We start from the raw sequence: 19,109 nt of genomic DNA on the forward strand, positions 1-19,109 counted from the left end.
TATTTTACACAGAAATTAACCAACAGAACTGAAAAACCAAAAACATTTAACAGATATTAGGCTTAAAATTACAAAATCATTTGAAAAATTATAAAAAATTTCTAACCAACAATCACACCACAGAAAGAACTTAAACATGTTAAACCAGTAAAACCAATGTCAGAACTTAGATTTTTACTGACCGCATGTCAGTGATACAACTGAACATTTTGGTTCTATGATCAATTTTTGTCAAGCGAATTTCACTTCAGTAATGTAACATCTATTGTCCCCTAAACAAACATTCTAAAACCTGAGCAGACCCTTAGCTTTAACAAGAATGTGTCTGTAGTTCATGGATGCTCCACTAGCACAATCATTATCTATGTTCAGTGGACCATGAAATATGGGTAAAAAACTCTTATCTGACATTAAAATAAGATCATATCATAGGCAACATATGTACTTAAAGTTTAAAGTTGATTGAACTTTTTCAAAAACTTCATCAAAAACAACCTTGACCAAAATCTGAAACCTGAAGTGGGACAGACAGATGGATTGATGCACAGACAGAAAAACATAGGTTGCGGCGTAAATATCTCTTTTATGTAAGGTTTATACTAACATCAGGCATGGAGAGTTTCTGGTCCAGTCCTAATCCAATTTTATGTAATACTGCTACACTCACAAAGAAATAGGCTGTAAACACAAGTATCTGAAAAATAATAACACAAAATATAATGAAAAGAACACTTAATAGTTCTATGTGATCAAAGCTTTTCTCTGGATTTAGCTTCATCAGAAACACTCAAACCTAAACAGTTGAAAGCCAAAGATCCATTATTCTAATGCAATTTGGATGTAACAATTTTTTTCATTGGCTAAAAGTTGCCGTCAAATCCACAGTTGACCAGGCGTAACTAAGGAGGGACCCGCCATTTTGAATTCACGAATCAACAAATGTTCGATTACTACTATATAATCGAAAATAAAACAACACCTACCTCGAATTCGCCGTTTTAATGTAATTTTATCCGAATTTGAAGCCTACAGGCAACACAATACCCTCCAGTTTGTAAGTTTTTCATTTGTATGACGTCACGTTTAGCCACGACGTCTTTGTGCCAAAATCATTCACGAAGTTTCACGGATTTTTTTTTATTTGACAAATTTAGACATTTTTTCAAGCTTTATCGTATTTTTTCTTTTTGTAATGCATTAGAATCTGAATAACAGTACTGTAGTTGAAGAGTTGCCACCGTCAATTTTGATTTGACGGTCGCAAATCTCCGTTTTACTGTCTCCGCTACGCGTCGCCAGTAAAACTGCATTTGCGACCGTCAAATCTACAATTGACGGTGGCAACTCTTCAACTACAGTACTGTTATTCCTTAAATATGGGGCAATGTTAGGAGCTGTATATGACAAACAAAGTGTACAAGCTGAAATTTCTCACTGTTTCACTTATCATTGAAAGTAACAAGTTCAGAAAGAAAGCCAAAGATCCATTAATATGTTAGGAGCTGTATGACAAACACAGTGCACAAGCTGAAATAACTGTTTATAGAGAGTGGCCTGTTTTCATTTATTTATTTTAGATTGATCATAGTTGTCTTAATCCATGTAATCTTTTTATTCATTGTAATTAATGGATTTCTATTTAAACAATTCATTTAATCTCTCCTTGGGTCTTTCAGATTTGTGTCATTTTTATTTTGGTGAAATATGTTCAACACACTAAAGTTCCACTGGACAATAAATAAAGGTGTTAAATACCAGTCTCAATAAACATGTCATTTTAACTTTTATACAAACAAGTATGTTGACTCAGCTTAAGTCTGCGTCTTCGAAAATTCCTACTTTAAAACCTAAAGTCACCCAAAGGGAGATAATCTGTATGTTTCTATATACATGTATGTAATACATACCACTATTGGTCTGACATACTCCTTGAGGATGAATGGAGCATAGAAATGTTTGAACAGATAGAAGAGCCAGCCAAAGGGAGGTAATCCATTTGTTTCTATATAATACGTACCACTATTGGTCTGACATATTCCTTGAGGATGAATGGAGCATAGAAATGTTTGAACAGATAGAAGAGCCAGCCTTCATGTTTCTCCTTTTTACTTCTTGGTGCTTTAATACAACAACATGCATCAAATCTATCACCCTTTAAAAAAAGAATGGTAAATATTATAATGGTGTTTTCAAATCTGCCATTAGTGATTAGATCATTTATCTAAAAAACATATCAAGCACTAAAAGTTCTAATTTATTTTTGCAATGTTCTGAAAATTGCTACAAAACAAGTTTTGCAAAAACAAAAATCTGTAAATTTGGATAACCATGAAAACCAAATATCAACAAACATACAAATTTCACTCAATCTACGAAAATTGGTATCAATCAAAATACTGTAAACCAATTAATTTTTCGCAGAAACTTTATTTCGCGTTTTACCCTATTTATACCATTTTGCAGCTATTTAATTTTCTGAAGTTCAATAAGGATTGATCCAAGTATTAAATATTAGCGATGATTAATATTCGCTTAATTTTTCTACTCACGAAAGCTCGAAAATAAATCACTCACGAAAATAAGTTGGTTTACAGTAGTTAAAATATAGAGGAAGAAAATTTGCATTTCTTAAATTCCAAGAATTTTTTTTTGTTGTTGTTATATTTTGGCTTCTATACAAATTTTGAACTAAAACCTTCATTGTAAATAATCATTCTCTAAACTATTAGTGCCACTAGGATAGCATAGTACACAATAAGAAAAGTAAATTCTTACCTCCTGTCTTTTGGCATCAATTGTCATTAATGCAATAAATACTGTTATCTGTAGCAAAAAGTCAATTAAAACAGCCAAGGCAGCATAAAGGGAGAAAACTCTGACTGCTGGCATGTTTGTCAGGGCACCTGTTTAAAATAAAAAACATTTATATGACTACAAAACCAAGAAGTTAGCAAAAAATTAAGGCTCTGCAAACTTATTTTTTACAGATAAAAACACTGTCCAAGGCGGGGGCGGTTAATCACTTAAAACATGTTAAACCAAAGGCAGGAGATCAATCACTAAAAACATGTTCAACCCAAGTCAGGAGATCAATCACTAAAAACATGTTCAACCCAAGTCAGGAGATCAATCACTAAAACCATGTTTAACCCAAGGCAGGGGACGGTTAATCACCAAAAACATGTTCAACCCAAGTCAGGAAATTGCAATTGAGTTGTTGCCCTTGGTTGCTATCAGTTATATTTGTTATTCATTACTGGTTTTGTCATAAACAATATACGTAAAAGAATCACTAATCCTTTTTTCATCAGTCCCAATTTGAGGAACCTTAGCAACTGGCAATATTTATCACCATTAAAAGATATGTACTGTAAATTCAGAAATTAATGTGAGGTTTTTATTATTGCGAAAAATGCAACAGAGTTTTAAACGCAATAATTTAAACTTGCATTTTGAAATATTTTTTATAAAAAAAACAGGATTTTTCTGAAAATCCTAAAAATTAAAATTGCATTTTAGTAAAAAATGACAAAATCGCAATTATAATAAATGCACGCATTAATTTAAGGCTTTACAGTATTTTAAGAAGATTGACCTATCTGTGATCTTCAACTTGTTGTTTGATCAGCAGATGACAGAAACCTTATTTCCTTTAACAATACTCATAATAAGTTACATATTATATCACAAGTTCCTGTTGGGTAAAATTATAGTTTCCTTTTTACATGTTATTTACATACTTGGCACATTATACAATGTATTTACCCAGGAAGAAAGCTATTGATTCTGCAGAACTAGTCAGTAACATGCTTGGCCCCACTCTCCCTACAATTCTGCCAATCTGTTCTTCTAAACTTTCACCTGGTGGTCTAGTGTCTCGCTGTAAAAGGAGGGAAACTTATAAATTATAGGTTGAGAAGAGCAACATTCATCATACAGATTTGCATGCCTTCTGCAAATTCAGAAATTATTGCAAGGTTTTTATTATTGCGAAAAATGCAACAGGGTAATAATAGCAATAATTCTAACTCACATTTTTTTTTTGAATCAACAGGATTTTTCTCAATAATGCAAAAATTAAAATTGTGTTTAAGTCTAAAATGACAAAATTGCAATAATACATGCACACAATAATTTCTGAATTTACAGTATCATAAAATAAACATCAAGTTTGACATAAAACAAGACTTTAATCTGAGAAGGGAAAGACAGATGAAAAACAGATGAACATTATTATATTATTACCTATCGATAATATAATGTAATTTCATATGCAGGATATTACAATGAATTATCACAGAATTTGTTCTAAAATTTGGTGGGTGTCATAAAAAAAATAACAAATTTTCATAAAATTCATACAATTGCAGTCTTCAGAAAAACTTTTTTTTTAAAAATCTACAGGAAAATCTTAGATAGATTCTGTTTGCCGGTAGGGCTCATTATTGCAGGCACGAAAGAATGTTACAAGCTTAGGCTACTTTGTTCAGCATGATGACTGCAATTGTTTGAAACAAAGGCTTCATTAAAACAATTACAAATCATTGTCGTAAAAAATCAAAATATACAAAAGCCGTTTTTAAAAAAAAAATATGAATATGTGAATGGTAATTTCATTTTATTTTATGCGTTGGACCATATTTTAGACAGGTATGATACCAACTAAAAGCCCTAGACCTTTTTTAATATATCTAATCTCACAGTTAAATAATGGTCTAAACATACCTGATAGGCCTGGACTAAAATAAAGATGTTGTCCACACCGACAGCCAGGACTAAGTATGGTACAACTTACCTGATAGGCCTGGACTAAAATAAAGATGTTGTCCACACCGACAGCCAGGACTAAGAATGGTACAACTTACCTGATAGGCCTGGACTAAAATAAAGATGTTGTCCACACCGACTGCCAAGACTAAGAATGGTACCACTTCTATTATGATAAGTGTTGCTGGTATTCCAAAGTAACTATAGGTCCCGAGGGAGGCAGCTACTGATAATAGTACAATTGTTACTCCTGATAGTCCTAATGTTATCTTGGAATCAATCTGCAAATAAAATACATTTAGCATTGGAGATAAAAAGGAATACTGCTAATTATTCAATCTTTTAATCTGACTGCACATCATAGCAGATGAACAATGTGGAAATCATTTTCAACAGTTTTGTTATTTTCCAAAGGGAGATAATTATTGATGACAAGATTTTTTCTGTTTTTTATGTCTTTGTTTAGCAGGCTGCAGGACATAACAAATACAATGTGGAAATCATTTTTAACCGTTTTGGTATTTTTCAAAGGGAGATAATTAAAGATGACAAGATTTTTTCTTTTTTTTGTGTCTTAGTTTAGCATGCTGAACGATTTAACTGAAACAATGTAGAAATCATTTTTTACTGTTTTAGTTTTTTCAAAGGCAGATAATTATTAACGACAAGATTTTACTGTTTCTTTGTCTTTGTTTTGCAGGCTGCATAACATATCATATACAGATTTGAAAGGGAAACAACTGCTGATAAACCAAAAGGTTTATGGTCATGTTTCTAACATGAATGAGTGTTGTTTATATATATCGTTATCCATAATGACTATTTAGTTTATAAATCGTTATCCATAATGACTATTAAGTTTATATATCGTTATCCATAATGACTATTTAGTTTATATATCGTTATCCATAATGACTATTAAGTTTATATATCGTTATCCATAATGACTATTTAGTTTATATATCGTTAACCATAATGACTATTAAGTTTATATATCGTTATCCATAATGACTATTTAGTTTATATATCGTTATCCATAATGACTATTTAGTTTATATATCGTTATCCATAATGACTATTTAGTTTATATATCTTTATCCATAATGACTATTTAGTTTATATATCGTTATCCATAATGACTATTTAGTTTATATATCGTTATCCATAATGACTATTTAGTTTATATATCGTTATCCATAATGACTATTTAGTTTATATATCATTATCCATAATGACTATTTAATTCTGTGTGCAGGGCAGGATTTCTCGATGTGTTGCAGACAAATGTAGCACACTGAAATATTGTTGTTTGTCACATATTTCTGCTGGTGGACTATCAGTCCCATCATCAGCTTTGTAGTCAGTGCTTCTGTACTGACATGATTTAACAAACTTTACTAAAATCGTCAGTTTATAAATTATGATAAAACTAGGGTTTCAACTCCCTCAGGCAAAGTTGGCGTTAGATGAATATGGCTATTTATCTAAGGTATTTTTGACATCCATCTTCGAATTTCAAATGTTTGGCTTTGAGTGTTCCTGGTGAAGGTAAATCTAGAAAAGCCTGGATGCAATAAATTATTAAACGTGTTGTTTTCCATTTTTTTTATATTTACCAGCAGTTTTTGTGGATTTTCACATGTTCCATACTGTCCAAGAGTTAATGTTATGTACCCAAACATAATCAGGTAACTAGCCAAAACTGTCCAAATATCAGAGCTACTTTCTCTGTTGATTTCATCTTCAATTGAGCGCTAAAACAAAATCATTCATTAAAATTAATGCATTTGTGAACATGTTTATTAAAAGGGAAACTAGTTACAAGATATGAAAAGATTGAGGGTATAATTTTGTACGTTTCAATCATTTATAAAAGTAAAATAATGAATAATAATTCAATATGTTCAAATAACCAAAGAAAAACCAGTGATTATTCACTAGCAAGTGATAAATTCAACAACATTGAATCCATATTCATGAGATCTTCAATTACCCCCATTACTTAGATATTGGTTGTGCATGTATTAGTTGTGTTCAGCCATTTATTGAAAACTACCTATTCATTTTAACTCTGGGGAATAGTTGTCTTATTGCAATCATACCATGTCTTCATTTTGTTTTTATATTAGAAATTCACCTGGGGTCAATAACATGCCAAAGTAATTAAATACATTTCAATTATGTTGATTTTTAAATGTTATTAATTACATCTCCATTACATTTGTTGCTATTTACTGTGAAGGTACTTTAATTCAAGGGTATTAATTTTTCGTAGATTTTTAAAATTTCCTAATAATTAGTTCATGAATATTATTTGACCATTTTAGTTTAAAATGGAAATTTATATTTCATTGAGAATTTCAATTGTTTTTCGACGAGAAGAATTGATCATAGAGAAGCTGTTGAAGTTGTTTAATCTGGCCTACTCAGGTCATACAATGACCAGGGCAAAACACAATATACCAAAATCTTACCTCTGTGTTAAAGGCAATTGTCATGTTCGGACCATTTTGTCTGGTCTTCATGAAATCTATAAGAACTTTCTCCCACGCCATAGCTTTTTCATTGTCTTCATCTTTAAGGTGGTTGTTGACTAGAATAGTGATGACAAATGCTGTCGAGTCTTGATAATTTAAACCTGTAATAGAAAACTTATAATTTAGGTAACTGTGAAAGAAGATCTTAAATTTAGGTTACTGTGATTTGGTTTTACATGTGTATTACTAGTTCGAATTCTACAATGTATCTTTTATAGCTGACTATGCGGTATGGGCTTTGCTTATTGTTGAAGGCTGTACAGTGACCTATAGTTGTTAATGTTTGTGTCATTTTGGTCTTTTGTGGATAGTTGTCTCATTGGCAAGCATACCACATCTTCTTTTTTATACATTGTATCACCAATTTTTTTTGACACTCTAGTGACTCTACATGTTAATTCTGCTGACATCAACTATTAAAGAATTATTTGGTTAAAGCAGTTGATACATTTTTTTCAAAGTCTACATAGAAACAACAACTATCCTGGAACTCTCCTATAACATAGGTATACTAAAGGAATCACTTAGATGTTTCTATTTGATTATCAATGACAGTAAAAATTGCGACACATGTTTTTTTATATAATTTTCAAGTGATCAAACCATACATTTTTCATATGTTGTTCAAATCATATGTTTTTCATGTTTTTCAACATAAGAAAAACTTGTTGAAATCTTTCTTTTATATTTCAAAAATATTTTACAACTGAGCTGCATCAGATAGAAAATGACCTTATGCAAGTGCATGTATATTTGTATATTGGTAAGACTTTGATCGTGCATGTATATTTGTATATTGGTATTAGACTTTGATCATTTTTGGAACATTCAAATACAAAATAAAAGCTAATTGGTGGTATGTTTTGTATAGGGTTCTTATATAATGCATATCGCCTTCATTTTCAGACTTTTTATAGAAATTTTACCAAATTAATTAAAGTAAATAGATGAACTGAAATTGATATTCATTTAATGCATAAGGTCGATTTCTATCCAACTCAGCTCAAATGTTAATGTTAATGGATTTGTTATAATATAAGCAATATTAATACGATGGGTGCCAAATGTGAAGCAGGATCTGCTTACCCTTCACAGCACCTGAGATCACCCCCAGTTTTGAGTGGGTTTGTGTTGCTTAGTCTTTAGTTTTCTTATTGTGTCTTCTATAATATTGTTTGTCTTTTTATTTTTAGTCATGGGTTTGTCAGTTTATTTTCAATCTATGGGTTTGACAATCCATCTGGTATCTTTCGTCACTCTTTAAAGGATCTTCTTTCATAATGAATACAAACCATCATATCCTCCCATGGCTACCCATGGAAATATAGGAGCAGAATTAGTGGCTAGACAAGAAATATTTAGTCCAACTGTATCTTGGGTAGAAGCTGGGGCACTGAAAGGGAAATGTATACAAAAATAAATACATTTTATTGGTAATAGATTAGATCTTTTCAATATCATCCATCTGGATCGATCGAAGTATATGCTACTTTGTCCTACCCTCCCACATACATTTAAATGGAATAGCCCTGATTTGTATTGGAAACCTGACTAACCTAACACAGAACTTGATACCGTATAGCGGGTTATTTTTCGCGGGTGTAAAATTTCGCGATTTTCATTGAACAAGGTATACGAAATATTTTGACGGTTATTATTTAAGCGGATTTAAAACTTTCATTCATACCTTTGTATGAACACCTTTAATTTGGCGGAATTTATTTTGGTGATTTTGTTCTATCCGCGAAAATAAGCGAAAATTTGCACCCCGCGAAAATAACCTGCTATACGGTATGATCAAGGTAATCGGCCTTGACAAACCATCCATCAGGAGTCTTAGAAACTTTGTCCTACCCTCCTACATACATTTAAATGGAATAGCCCTCAATTGAATTGGAAACCTGACCTACCTAACACAGAACTTGAAATGATCAAGGTAGTCTGTCTTGACAAACCATCTTTTTGGAGTCTTTGAAACTTTGTCCTACCCACCCACATACTTTTAATGGAATAGCCCTCAATTGTATTGGAAACCTGACCTACCTCACACAGAACTTGAAATGATCAAGGTAATCTGCCTTGACAAACCATCTATCTGGAGTCTTTGAAACTTTGTCCTACCCACCCACATACTTTTAATGGAATAGCCCTCAATTGTATTGGAAACCTGACTTACCTAACACAGAACTTGAAATGATCAAGGTAATCTGCCTTGACAAACCATCCATCAGGAGTCATTGCTACTTTGTCAATATTTTCATGACTTTTCTGCCAGTATTCTAACACACTCTCTGTTGTACAATTGTTATTGTCTGGAGCAAGCGGCTTGAAACAGATATCTTGTAGTCGGACTGTTTCACCTTTGTAGGTTGCTGTTAAGTTTTCTATTTCAAGTTGAAGATCCAAAAGCTAAAAAAAATAATATTAAATATAGAATAATAGGTAGTTTTGTTTTTGATACTGACTATATCATGTGGAACATCTAGACGAGCCTGTTAGGGCGAGTTAAGATATTCCACATGATATAGTCAGTATCAAAAACAAAACTACCTATTACATGTATTATTCTGTTTATCAGTAATTATGACATCACAAAATGTATTGCCTAATATTTTCAGTGATATAGCCAGCTGTATGTTGATACTCGAAAATATTAGGCAGTAAGATCAAAGGGAAAAATATACAAATTCTATACTAATTTATATGAGCACCATAAATTCAAAAAATATTTGCATGTACTTCTCAGTCCATTATATTATTATTAGCACTGTAAATTTAAAACTTGTCAGTGCAATTGTAATGATTGTTGATAAAATGCAATTTCAAGGACTGCTGCATACACATAATGCTATAATGTATTTTTTTTTATTATCATTAAACCTATAACTGGTTGTAACAGACAGAAGATGGACACAAATTGAAAGGAAGTGCAAAATTGCACTTGGCATTATACTTTTTAGTCCAGGTGAGCTTGGCATTTAAGTTCAGGTGAGCATCAAATGAACAAGTGTGCTAACAAACACTATACATTCAAATCTTCACTAATCATGCTACAAATATACTGTATAGCAGGTTATTTTTGCAGGTATAAAATTTCACAATTTTCATCAAATTAGGTATACAAAATATTTTGGCTTCTTTTTTTTTGGCGGATTCAAAACTTTTATCAATACCTTTGCATGTGCACTTCTAAAATGGCAGAATTAATTTTAGTGAATTTTTTCTATCTGTGAAAATAAGCTAAAATTTATACCTTGCGAATTAAATGATTGATTGGTGTTTATGCTAATATAAGCAATATTGTCCTATTTTGAGACATTCAGCAATTCTTGGTGAAAGAATACTGGTGAGAACTACTGATATTGGGAGGGTAAACTGACAAAACAGATTTGTACTTCTTTTAAACTGAGTTTTACTATGTAAACTGTGCATATTGCTGTATGTTTATTTAATCTACATAGGCTAGAGGTAAAATGGGATGGTTGAGATCTCACAAAACATGTTTAACCCTGTCACATTTTTTGCGTCTGTCTCAAATGAGGAGCCTCTGCACTTTTTGTAAGCTAGGATTTAAAAAAAAAAATGTAGTTCATTTAGAGGTTCATGTGACTAAAGTAGGCCACATGGCCATTGAAGCGGCCTTACTGTATGAAAAAACATAGAAGTACAGACAGCAAGCTTAAGTGTGACAATCGTTCCTGGATTTATTATAATGAACTTTTAACCTACCATATGTAAAAAATCCTTATCAAACAAAGAAGTATAGTCTGTATATGAGACAATAGATCCTGGATTCTTATGTTTTACTATTGTATTATTGTTTGGTCTGGTCACAATCAGTTGTTCAGTTCTGTAGAATGGCCTGTTAAAAAAAATGTTAATAAGGTTTTATTTTATGTTTATACGTATATGTATATATGAAAGACTCTCGAGAAAGCAAGCTAGCCTCATACCTTCTACAGCTTCTAAATATTCTAAAAGCAAATAAATGTGTTCCAGTTACCCTACCAACCCTAGTCTATTATTATACTCTATAACCTGATCCCACAAGATAGTTAATTGATTTTTTGAAGAAAGCAAGGAATGGAGCGTATTCTTTCAATAACATTTAACACTTATTTGTACCACAAAAAGAAATCATTTGGATACTGTAAATTCAGAAATGATTGCGTGCATTTAATATTACGATTTTGTAATTTTTCACTTGATTGCGATTTTAATTTTTACAATTTTGAGAAAAGCCATGCTTTATTCAGTCAAAATATTACCAAATGCGAGTTTTAATTATTGTGTTTACAACTCAGTCGCATTATTCGCAATAAAAAACATCGCAATAATTTCTGAATTTACAGTAATCAGAATACAACAAACAACAATAATTTTTCATGTAGGGGTCTTTTATAGCAACTTTATCATATGGGCTTTTCTCATTATCGAAGGCTATATGGTTGCCTATAATTGCTTACAATGCCTTCATTTTAACTTTGTTGGATAGCTGTCTAATTGGCAATTGTACCACAAATCCACAACATGTTTTAAAAAAATTACCACCAAAGTTATTTTGAAGGTCATTAAATAAGTTTAGTATCCACCCAGATAATTCTACCAGCTTATCCTGCTAGAACATGTGTTGATTGGCTTGAAATTAATTATTGCATTTATTTAACCAACTTGTGTTTAATGCATGTTGAAATGTAAATGAATCAAAGATACATAAGAGAGCCGTGGTGTAGTGGTTAGTGCATCAAACTACTAACACCAAGGTTCCTGGTTCGATTCCCGTTTGGGATGAAAATTTCAGGAACTCAATTATCGGCTCTCCCTTGACACCAATTGCGAGTATGGTCTTGAGGAAACGATGATAGTCTGTCGGAAGGGAACGATAAATGGCTGACCCGTGTTAAGAGAGTGCCATATCTCTTGCACATTAAAGACACCCTTGTAGATTTCGAAAAAGAGTAGGCTAATGCCGCTACAAGGCAGCACTCGCACCTGCAAAGTGGAAAGGGATTAATATAAGTTGCAAAACTTGTTTCCCAATCCACTATAAATAAATATGTTTAAACTAAAGATACATAACTGAATCAAGAAACTCATATACAAGGTTAAAAAATCCTTACCCAAAATGGGAATCAAAGTAGTCCTTCTCTGTGCGTGCCCTGCTGTTCTTAGCAGACCAAAGTTCTACTGGGTTGGTTGTGACCTTAAAAAAGTATAGTCCGGCCGACAAAGCTCCAGCGATTAGTACACCAAGTACTATTACAATTACAGGATGTCGTGCTACAAATAACCCCCATGTTAGAAATATGTTCCTCAAAAATTTCTCAACAGCAGCTCCAATTTTTTCTAAACAGTTAATATCCTTTTCCTCGACAAGTGGCGCTGACAATTTTTTCATCCTTGATTGGCCATGTCCATTTATACTTCCAGTTCTACCAGCAGGTCTTTCTTCTATACTATCATACTTCTTTTGTTTGATTCCAAAAGCATTCCGATGTATAATATTGTAACACAATCCATAAGTTCCGAAAAACAATACGAAAATAATGTACAATATACACATAATAAAGTACCAGGCATCAAAGCCTAAGATGGTAGCTGGTTTTGGAGGTTTTGGGAAAGGTGGCAACGGAGCACAGCTAAGCGTACAATCTTGACAACTACAAGCAGACTTGTTAAGTGCAGTTTCGTTACAAAGAGACGTAGTAACATCCATGGGATAAAATGTGGTATTTGTTGTATTCGGAGTTATTGGTGTATCGGTGATATTGAAATTGATATCAAAAGGGGTGTGTCCATTGGTAGTATCTCCCATGTATTGTAGCCAGTTCTTAATAGTGCACTGATCAGCAGGATGGCCACAGAAAACCGTGATCGCTCGTTCATTAGCACTCGGCATCTGTACACTCTTACAGGAATTAAACATACCGTTAGCATAGGCGTGGGTTATGAAATAGTCTATTTTTGTAATTTGTGTTTTGTTTTTGTTAGTTGGCACTGGTTCAGTTTTCACATTGTATACATAATTGCTCTGATTCTTTGAGCAAGTCTGGTAGCAGTATAGATTAAGAAAGTTGCGGTAACAGGAAGGACATCGTAGAAAAAACTGTTGTGGCAATCCCATATTCTTCTGAATAGTAACCAGCTGATCTGTGTCACAACATGTGTAAGTATCACCTTTTTCTGTTTAAAAAAACAAAACATTCTTAATTGAAACATGTTAAATATTTTGAAGTATCAATGACCAATTTGATTTTATAATTTTGAAGTATCAAGTATTACCTAATATTTCCATTTTCCAATTTGCTTCTAATAACATGAATAATAATTTCCCATGGCCAGTTTTCATAATTTTTTTATTTTATTTTATTATATAAAATTATATAGAATTGTCTGTAAAAATCAAGCTATTTTTCCCAAATGTTTACAAACAAACCAAGAATAGAAAGATCTTTATTTAAATTGTCTTCAAACAAAGAATTAGAGTACAATCATACCCTCAAGTAAATCTGGACAATAAGTTTTAAGAATTAGACTACAATCATACCCTCAAGTAAATCTGGACAATAAGTTTTAAGAATTAGACTACAATCATACCCTCAAGTAAATCTGGACAGTAAGTTTTAAGAATTAGACTACAATCATACCCTCAAGTAAATCTGGACAATAAGTTTTAAGAATTAGACTACAATCATACCCTCAAGTAAATCTGGACAATAAGTTTTAAGAATTAGACTACAATCATACCCTCAAGTAAATCTGGACAATAAGTTTTAAGAATTAGACTACAATCATACCCTCATGTAAATCTGGACAGTAAGTTTTAAGAATTAGACTACAATCATACCCTCAAGTAAATCTGGACAATAAGTTTTAAGAATTAGACTACAATCATACCCTCAAGTAAATCTGGACAATAAGTTTTAAGAATTAGACTACAATCATACCCTCAAGTAAATCTGGACAATAAGTTTTAAGAATTAGAGTACAATCCTACCCTCAAGTAAATCTGGACAATAAGTTTTAAGAATTAGACTACAATCATACCCTCAAGTAAATCTGGACAGTAAGTTTTAAGAATTAGACTACAATCATACCCTCAAGTAAATCTGGACAGTAAGTTTTAAGAATTAGACTACAATCATACCCTCAAGTAAATCTGGACAATAAGTTTTAGAATTAGACTACAATCATACCCTCAAGTAAATCTGGACAGTAAGTTTTAAGAATTAGACTACAATCATACCCTCAAGTAAATCTGGACAGTAAGTTTTAAGAATTTTTAATCCTGTCTCGTTTGTTAATGGTTTAGCTAGTCCTGTATACAAGCAGTTATATTTCCCCGTCGGTGAGTCACCACATTCACCATACCACGAACAATGTCCATCCTTCCCATGAACCTGCAAGTAAAAATAACACATTTTAAAACACATACATGACATATGAACATGAACCTGCAAGTAAAATTAACACATTTTAAAACACATACATGACATATATATATGAACATGAACCTGCAAGTAAAATTAACACATTTTAAAACATACTTTCAGAGAGAGCCTTATCTCTGCCCGCAAAAGACACCCTTGTAGATTAAAAAAAAATAGCAGGCTAATTAATGCCAATGCAAGGCAGCACTCACACCCACAAAGTGAGAAGGGATTAATATAAGTTGAACTACATGTAGCTTGTTTACCAATCCACCATGTCCACTATAAATAAATATCATGAATATGTTTATAAAGGTAACCAGGAACCTGCAACATTTGTGCAATTTAAGTAAAATTAACAAACTTTAATTATCACATGTCATTGCATGTAATGATGAACCGGCAATTAAAATTAAAACACTTTATAACAGTTGATTGATTAATTGATTTTTGAAAGGGTGTGAAAGTGTAATATATTTTATTCATAGAAAATACTTAATCATGACTATCAGTCAAGGGTCTAACTTAAATAAGTTATCAGGGGAAAATAACATGCATGTTGTTATTACAGACACTTTCATGAGTTGTCTTCTCTTTTTTCCTGAATCTGTAATAACATATGTTGGTTATCAGTGAAATATATCAAAAATGTTTTATCTTTAAAGGGCACTTGGGAATTCTTAAAAACTTTTGCGCAGTAGCTTAATAAATTACCCTGATAACTAATTTTCTAATTCCATTAATACAATTATGATTAACCATGGTAAATCAATGAGACAAGGCTTTTAAGGGCAATCTAAGATGTAATAACAAGGCTTATGTTATTACAAGCATGTAATTTACTATATCAGAGTAAATGAGACACTTGGAATCTTGCACAGTGCCGCATTACAAGCTCTGATCATCATTTCTTACAATGAATTGAAATACATTCTTATGCAAGTCAGAGCAAAGCCTTTAAAGAGATATAGAGAAGCTGCAATAACACCCATTCGTTATTGCAGGAATGTATTTTCTGTAATAACATAGGTGTATTATGCATAATTGGTAAGCTATGAGCTGTTATATATTTGCAAAGATTAATATACATAAAGAAAATTATAAAACAATAAAACTTGAGAAAAATTTAACAAAATAAAGGTTGTATATTTCCCCTTTGAAACATGTAACATACATATGTTATTACAGTTTTTTGATATTTCAGCTCACAATTACAACATGAATGTTATTATCTCTAATAACTTATTTAAGTTAGACCCTTGACTGACTATGGTAAGGTACATAGAAATCAAATTTGTCCATGGATATAAAATGAATGAAGAGAACAGCACATGTACATCTTAAATTAGATTTTGATATACATGTAGTATGCAGTCAATATCCATGATAACCAACGACACAAATGAATGAAGGCCTTGTCAAAGGTTATGTGTACATACTTTGTAAAACTATATAAGCATGCATGATAAATATGATTAAGAACATGAACTTACATAGGACTATTTAATGAAGAAAAAAATATTAACAAAAACTATTTTTGCTTATATAAAACTATTTCCTGCATTAGACTATTCATGCGGTCTTCAGCAATATTTTTTAAACATTATATAGTTATGTTTACTTAGCATGCTTCGTATAAATGCATGAAATGTGAAATATTTAAACCAGTGTACAGATGACACACATAGACATGATAGATAAGATATATTTCTTGCATAAAACATGTGAAACAATGTGTCAAATTAAAAAAATATATACAAGTGTATATATATGTACAAGGAGCTTTAAAAATCACTTACATTTGATTTAAAAAAATATAAGTTCTATATTTTAACCTTCCAATGTAAACAATAGAGTGTTATGAATTTTATCAGGAAAAGTTGAATCTCTGATTTATTTGTTTACATAGGTGTGATAGCATTAGTACTTATAGTTCACTATAACCTCATACCTATTTATAAGTACTTGTTTTGAAATAAGAGAAAATTGAATTTGTATTCCAAAAACTAAATATACATGTACAATGTACATGTAGTTAAGTGATGTTGTTTATTTTTCATTTTTATTTTAAATGTATTATCATGACATGCATGATTATAGCTCAAGTCTAATTAGTTTTAGCAATGTCATGAATGTACAATGTATAGAGACAAAATATTCTTTTTTATTAGTTTATTTTCAAACACCATCTACATGATATAGGGTGGAGTATAGTTATCTAATCATTTATTTTTTATGTACATGTATCTTTAAAATTATATTACTGTATAATCATGACAATAAATATTAAATATGTAATAGTATATATATGTATATGCTTGAAAACTGGCCCTGTAATTGGAATAGATAAACCAAAAAAAATGATAAATATTTATATTCTTATTTTAATACTTATTCATACAGACAAAGCCATCTTGTTAAATGTATACATAAAATGCATGATACATGTATAAAAGGGGGAACCAGATTTGATATGACAAGCCTTTATCATGTTTATGTAAGAATACAACCTATTTATTAAGTTCTATTGTTTTTTTTCTCTGAACATGCTGAATTGTGTATTTCATGTTAGGTAATTCTTAATTATCATGATTTTGAGAACAAAGTGTGATAGGATACTGACTTGATGACCATGCCTTTATTTCATAGCAAAACTATTCCATTGGGATCAATGTTGAGGGGGGATAGGAGGGGTCCTTATCGCGAAATCCCGGGCTTAAAAACACGAAAATCCGAGGTCTCGAATTTAAATAATGTAAATCCCGACATCCCGAAATTCGAAAACAAGAATTCCCGGATCCCGAAAGGGTCAATCACGAAATCTGAGCTTAAAAACAGCCGATCCCGGAGTCACGATAAAGGTCCTATCCCCCCCTCAATGTTGACATGTAGCTTAAATAAGATTGATTAATTGTTGGTTGCTTATATAATGTCCAGTAACAAAAAAAATCATGCACATTTAGGACAATAGCAGCTTAAATAATATTTTGATTAAAATATGCAGTCAATATCTAATGAAAGCTTTGCCATGGTTAACTTATGTGTACATCAAAATAGACATGATAGATATCATATAAACTTGATAAAAGACATGTTAGAGCAATAATTCGTAAATAAGTACCACCAAGCTTTCAATTTGGACAATTAATAGCATCATTAGGGGGAAAATTAACCATTTTTTGTACACGACAAAAATAATCAGCAAACAGTAAACTTTCATCCAAAATGAAGCTGATTAAACATTTGATTTTACTTCCTTCGGATGCTCTTACCTGACAGAATGCAAGGATAGACTACCAAAGCTTATTTATATAATCCAGAGTCAAAAGTCAGTAATACATTGTATATATAGATATAGGAAGATGTGGTGTAAGTATATATAGTCTATTTACATTCAAAAATTAGTGTACTGATCTAACAATGTATATATTTCTAATGATATGATCAGCTGTCTATAAGTTACAATTTATAAGGTTTAATGTTGTACAAGTCTGCAATACACCTTATCGCTATTTGTCTGCCATTACTGGACATCACACAGGGTCCCGTAAAATTTTGACGTCATAATTCAAAATGTCTGACGCCACAATGGAAAAGTGATTGTTGTATGACGCCAATAGGTCAAGCGGAACAGATTTTCGGGTCAAGCGGAAATAGCGATAAGGTGTACATGGAACGAGTTGACCATGTTGACGTGGTACGAATTTGCAATGGTATGAGTTTAATTTCATTCAAGAGTTAATATATCTTTATTCTGTTTGGTCTTTAACTGATTACTTTAAAAGATAATATACACTGTTACGCTTTAAATGCGCCATAACTGAATATTACAAAAGTTCCCATAAAATGAATGTCATTATAGAAAATATCATATGGCATGAATGCCGAAATGGAAAAGTGATCGTTGTATGAAATCAAAAATCCAAGCGGGACAAATTTTGAAATAGAGATAAGGTGTATTACTATTAGTGGAAACAGTTCTTCAAACATAATTTTGTCAAATATTTTTCTATTCTTGTGTCAAATAACTCATCTCATGTCATGATCTATCCTCTTGCTGACAATTTTCTATTATGTTTAAAAGTATTACCATATAATAATTGCTTAATACCACAGATATTAAGAATAGTAAAAAATCTCTCTTCATTTTCATGGTTCACTATTCCTGTTGTTATTTTGCCGTCGTCAGATATGGGCTGATCATGTGAGTCAACCAAGATTACAAATTCAACAAAACGAATTACAAATATTTATTTATCAAAATTGTTTTTGATTGAAAAAAAAATCTTATTTAGACGTAAATAACGTAATATATAACCTATATGCCCTTGAATTAAAAAGATAAAAAAATAAATCAGATTCGTTTCATTTTTTC

General features: G+C 31.5%; 1 protein-coding gene across 1 annotated transcript in view; it reads right to left on the reverse strand.

The window, feature by feature from the left end:
* The window catches only part of LOC134691421 (NPC intracellular cholesterol transporter 1-like), a 45,422-nt gene extending 26,470 nt beyond the window's left edge, over positions 1–18,952 (reverse strand). The window contains exons 1-13 of the mRNA XM_063551944.1: positions 18,825–18,952; positions 14,551–14,704; positions 12,425–13,487; positions 11,034–11,166; positions 9,481–9,713; positions 8,597–8,697; positions 7,242–7,405; positions 6,384–6,521; positions 4,866–5,048; positions 3,766–3,880; positions 2,776–2,903; positions 2,018–2,152; positions 605–694 (exon numbers count right to left, since the gene is read on the reverse strand). Of these exons, the coding sequence (XP_063408014.1) occupies positions 605–694; positions 2,018–2,152; positions 2,776–2,903; positions 3,766–3,880; positions 4,866–5,048; positions 6,384–6,521; positions 7,242–7,405; positions 8,597–8,697; positions 9,481–9,713; positions 11,034–11,166; positions 12,425–13,487; positions 14,551–14,704; positions 18,825–18,887 (2,700 nt within the window). The 5' untranslated portion in view covers positions 18,888–18,952. The remainder of the gene's footprint in view (positions 1–604; positions 695–2,017; positions 2,153–2,775; positions 2,904–3,765; positions 3,881–4,865; positions 5,049–6,383; positions 6,522–7,241; positions 7,406–8,596; positions 8,698–9,480; positions 9,714–11,033; positions 11,167–12,424; positions 13,488–14,550; positions 14,705–18,824) is intronic.
* Positions 18,953–19,109: the final 157 nt, after the last annotated feature.

Source organism: Mytilus trossulus, chromosome 11, assembly GCF_036588685.1.
Source record: "Mytilus trossulus isolate FHL-02 chromosome 11, PNRI_Mtr1.1.1.hap1, whole genome shotgun sequence".
Lineage (NCBI taxonomy): Eukaryota > Metazoa > Mollusca > Bivalvia > Mytilida > Mytilidae > Mytilus > Mytilus trossulus.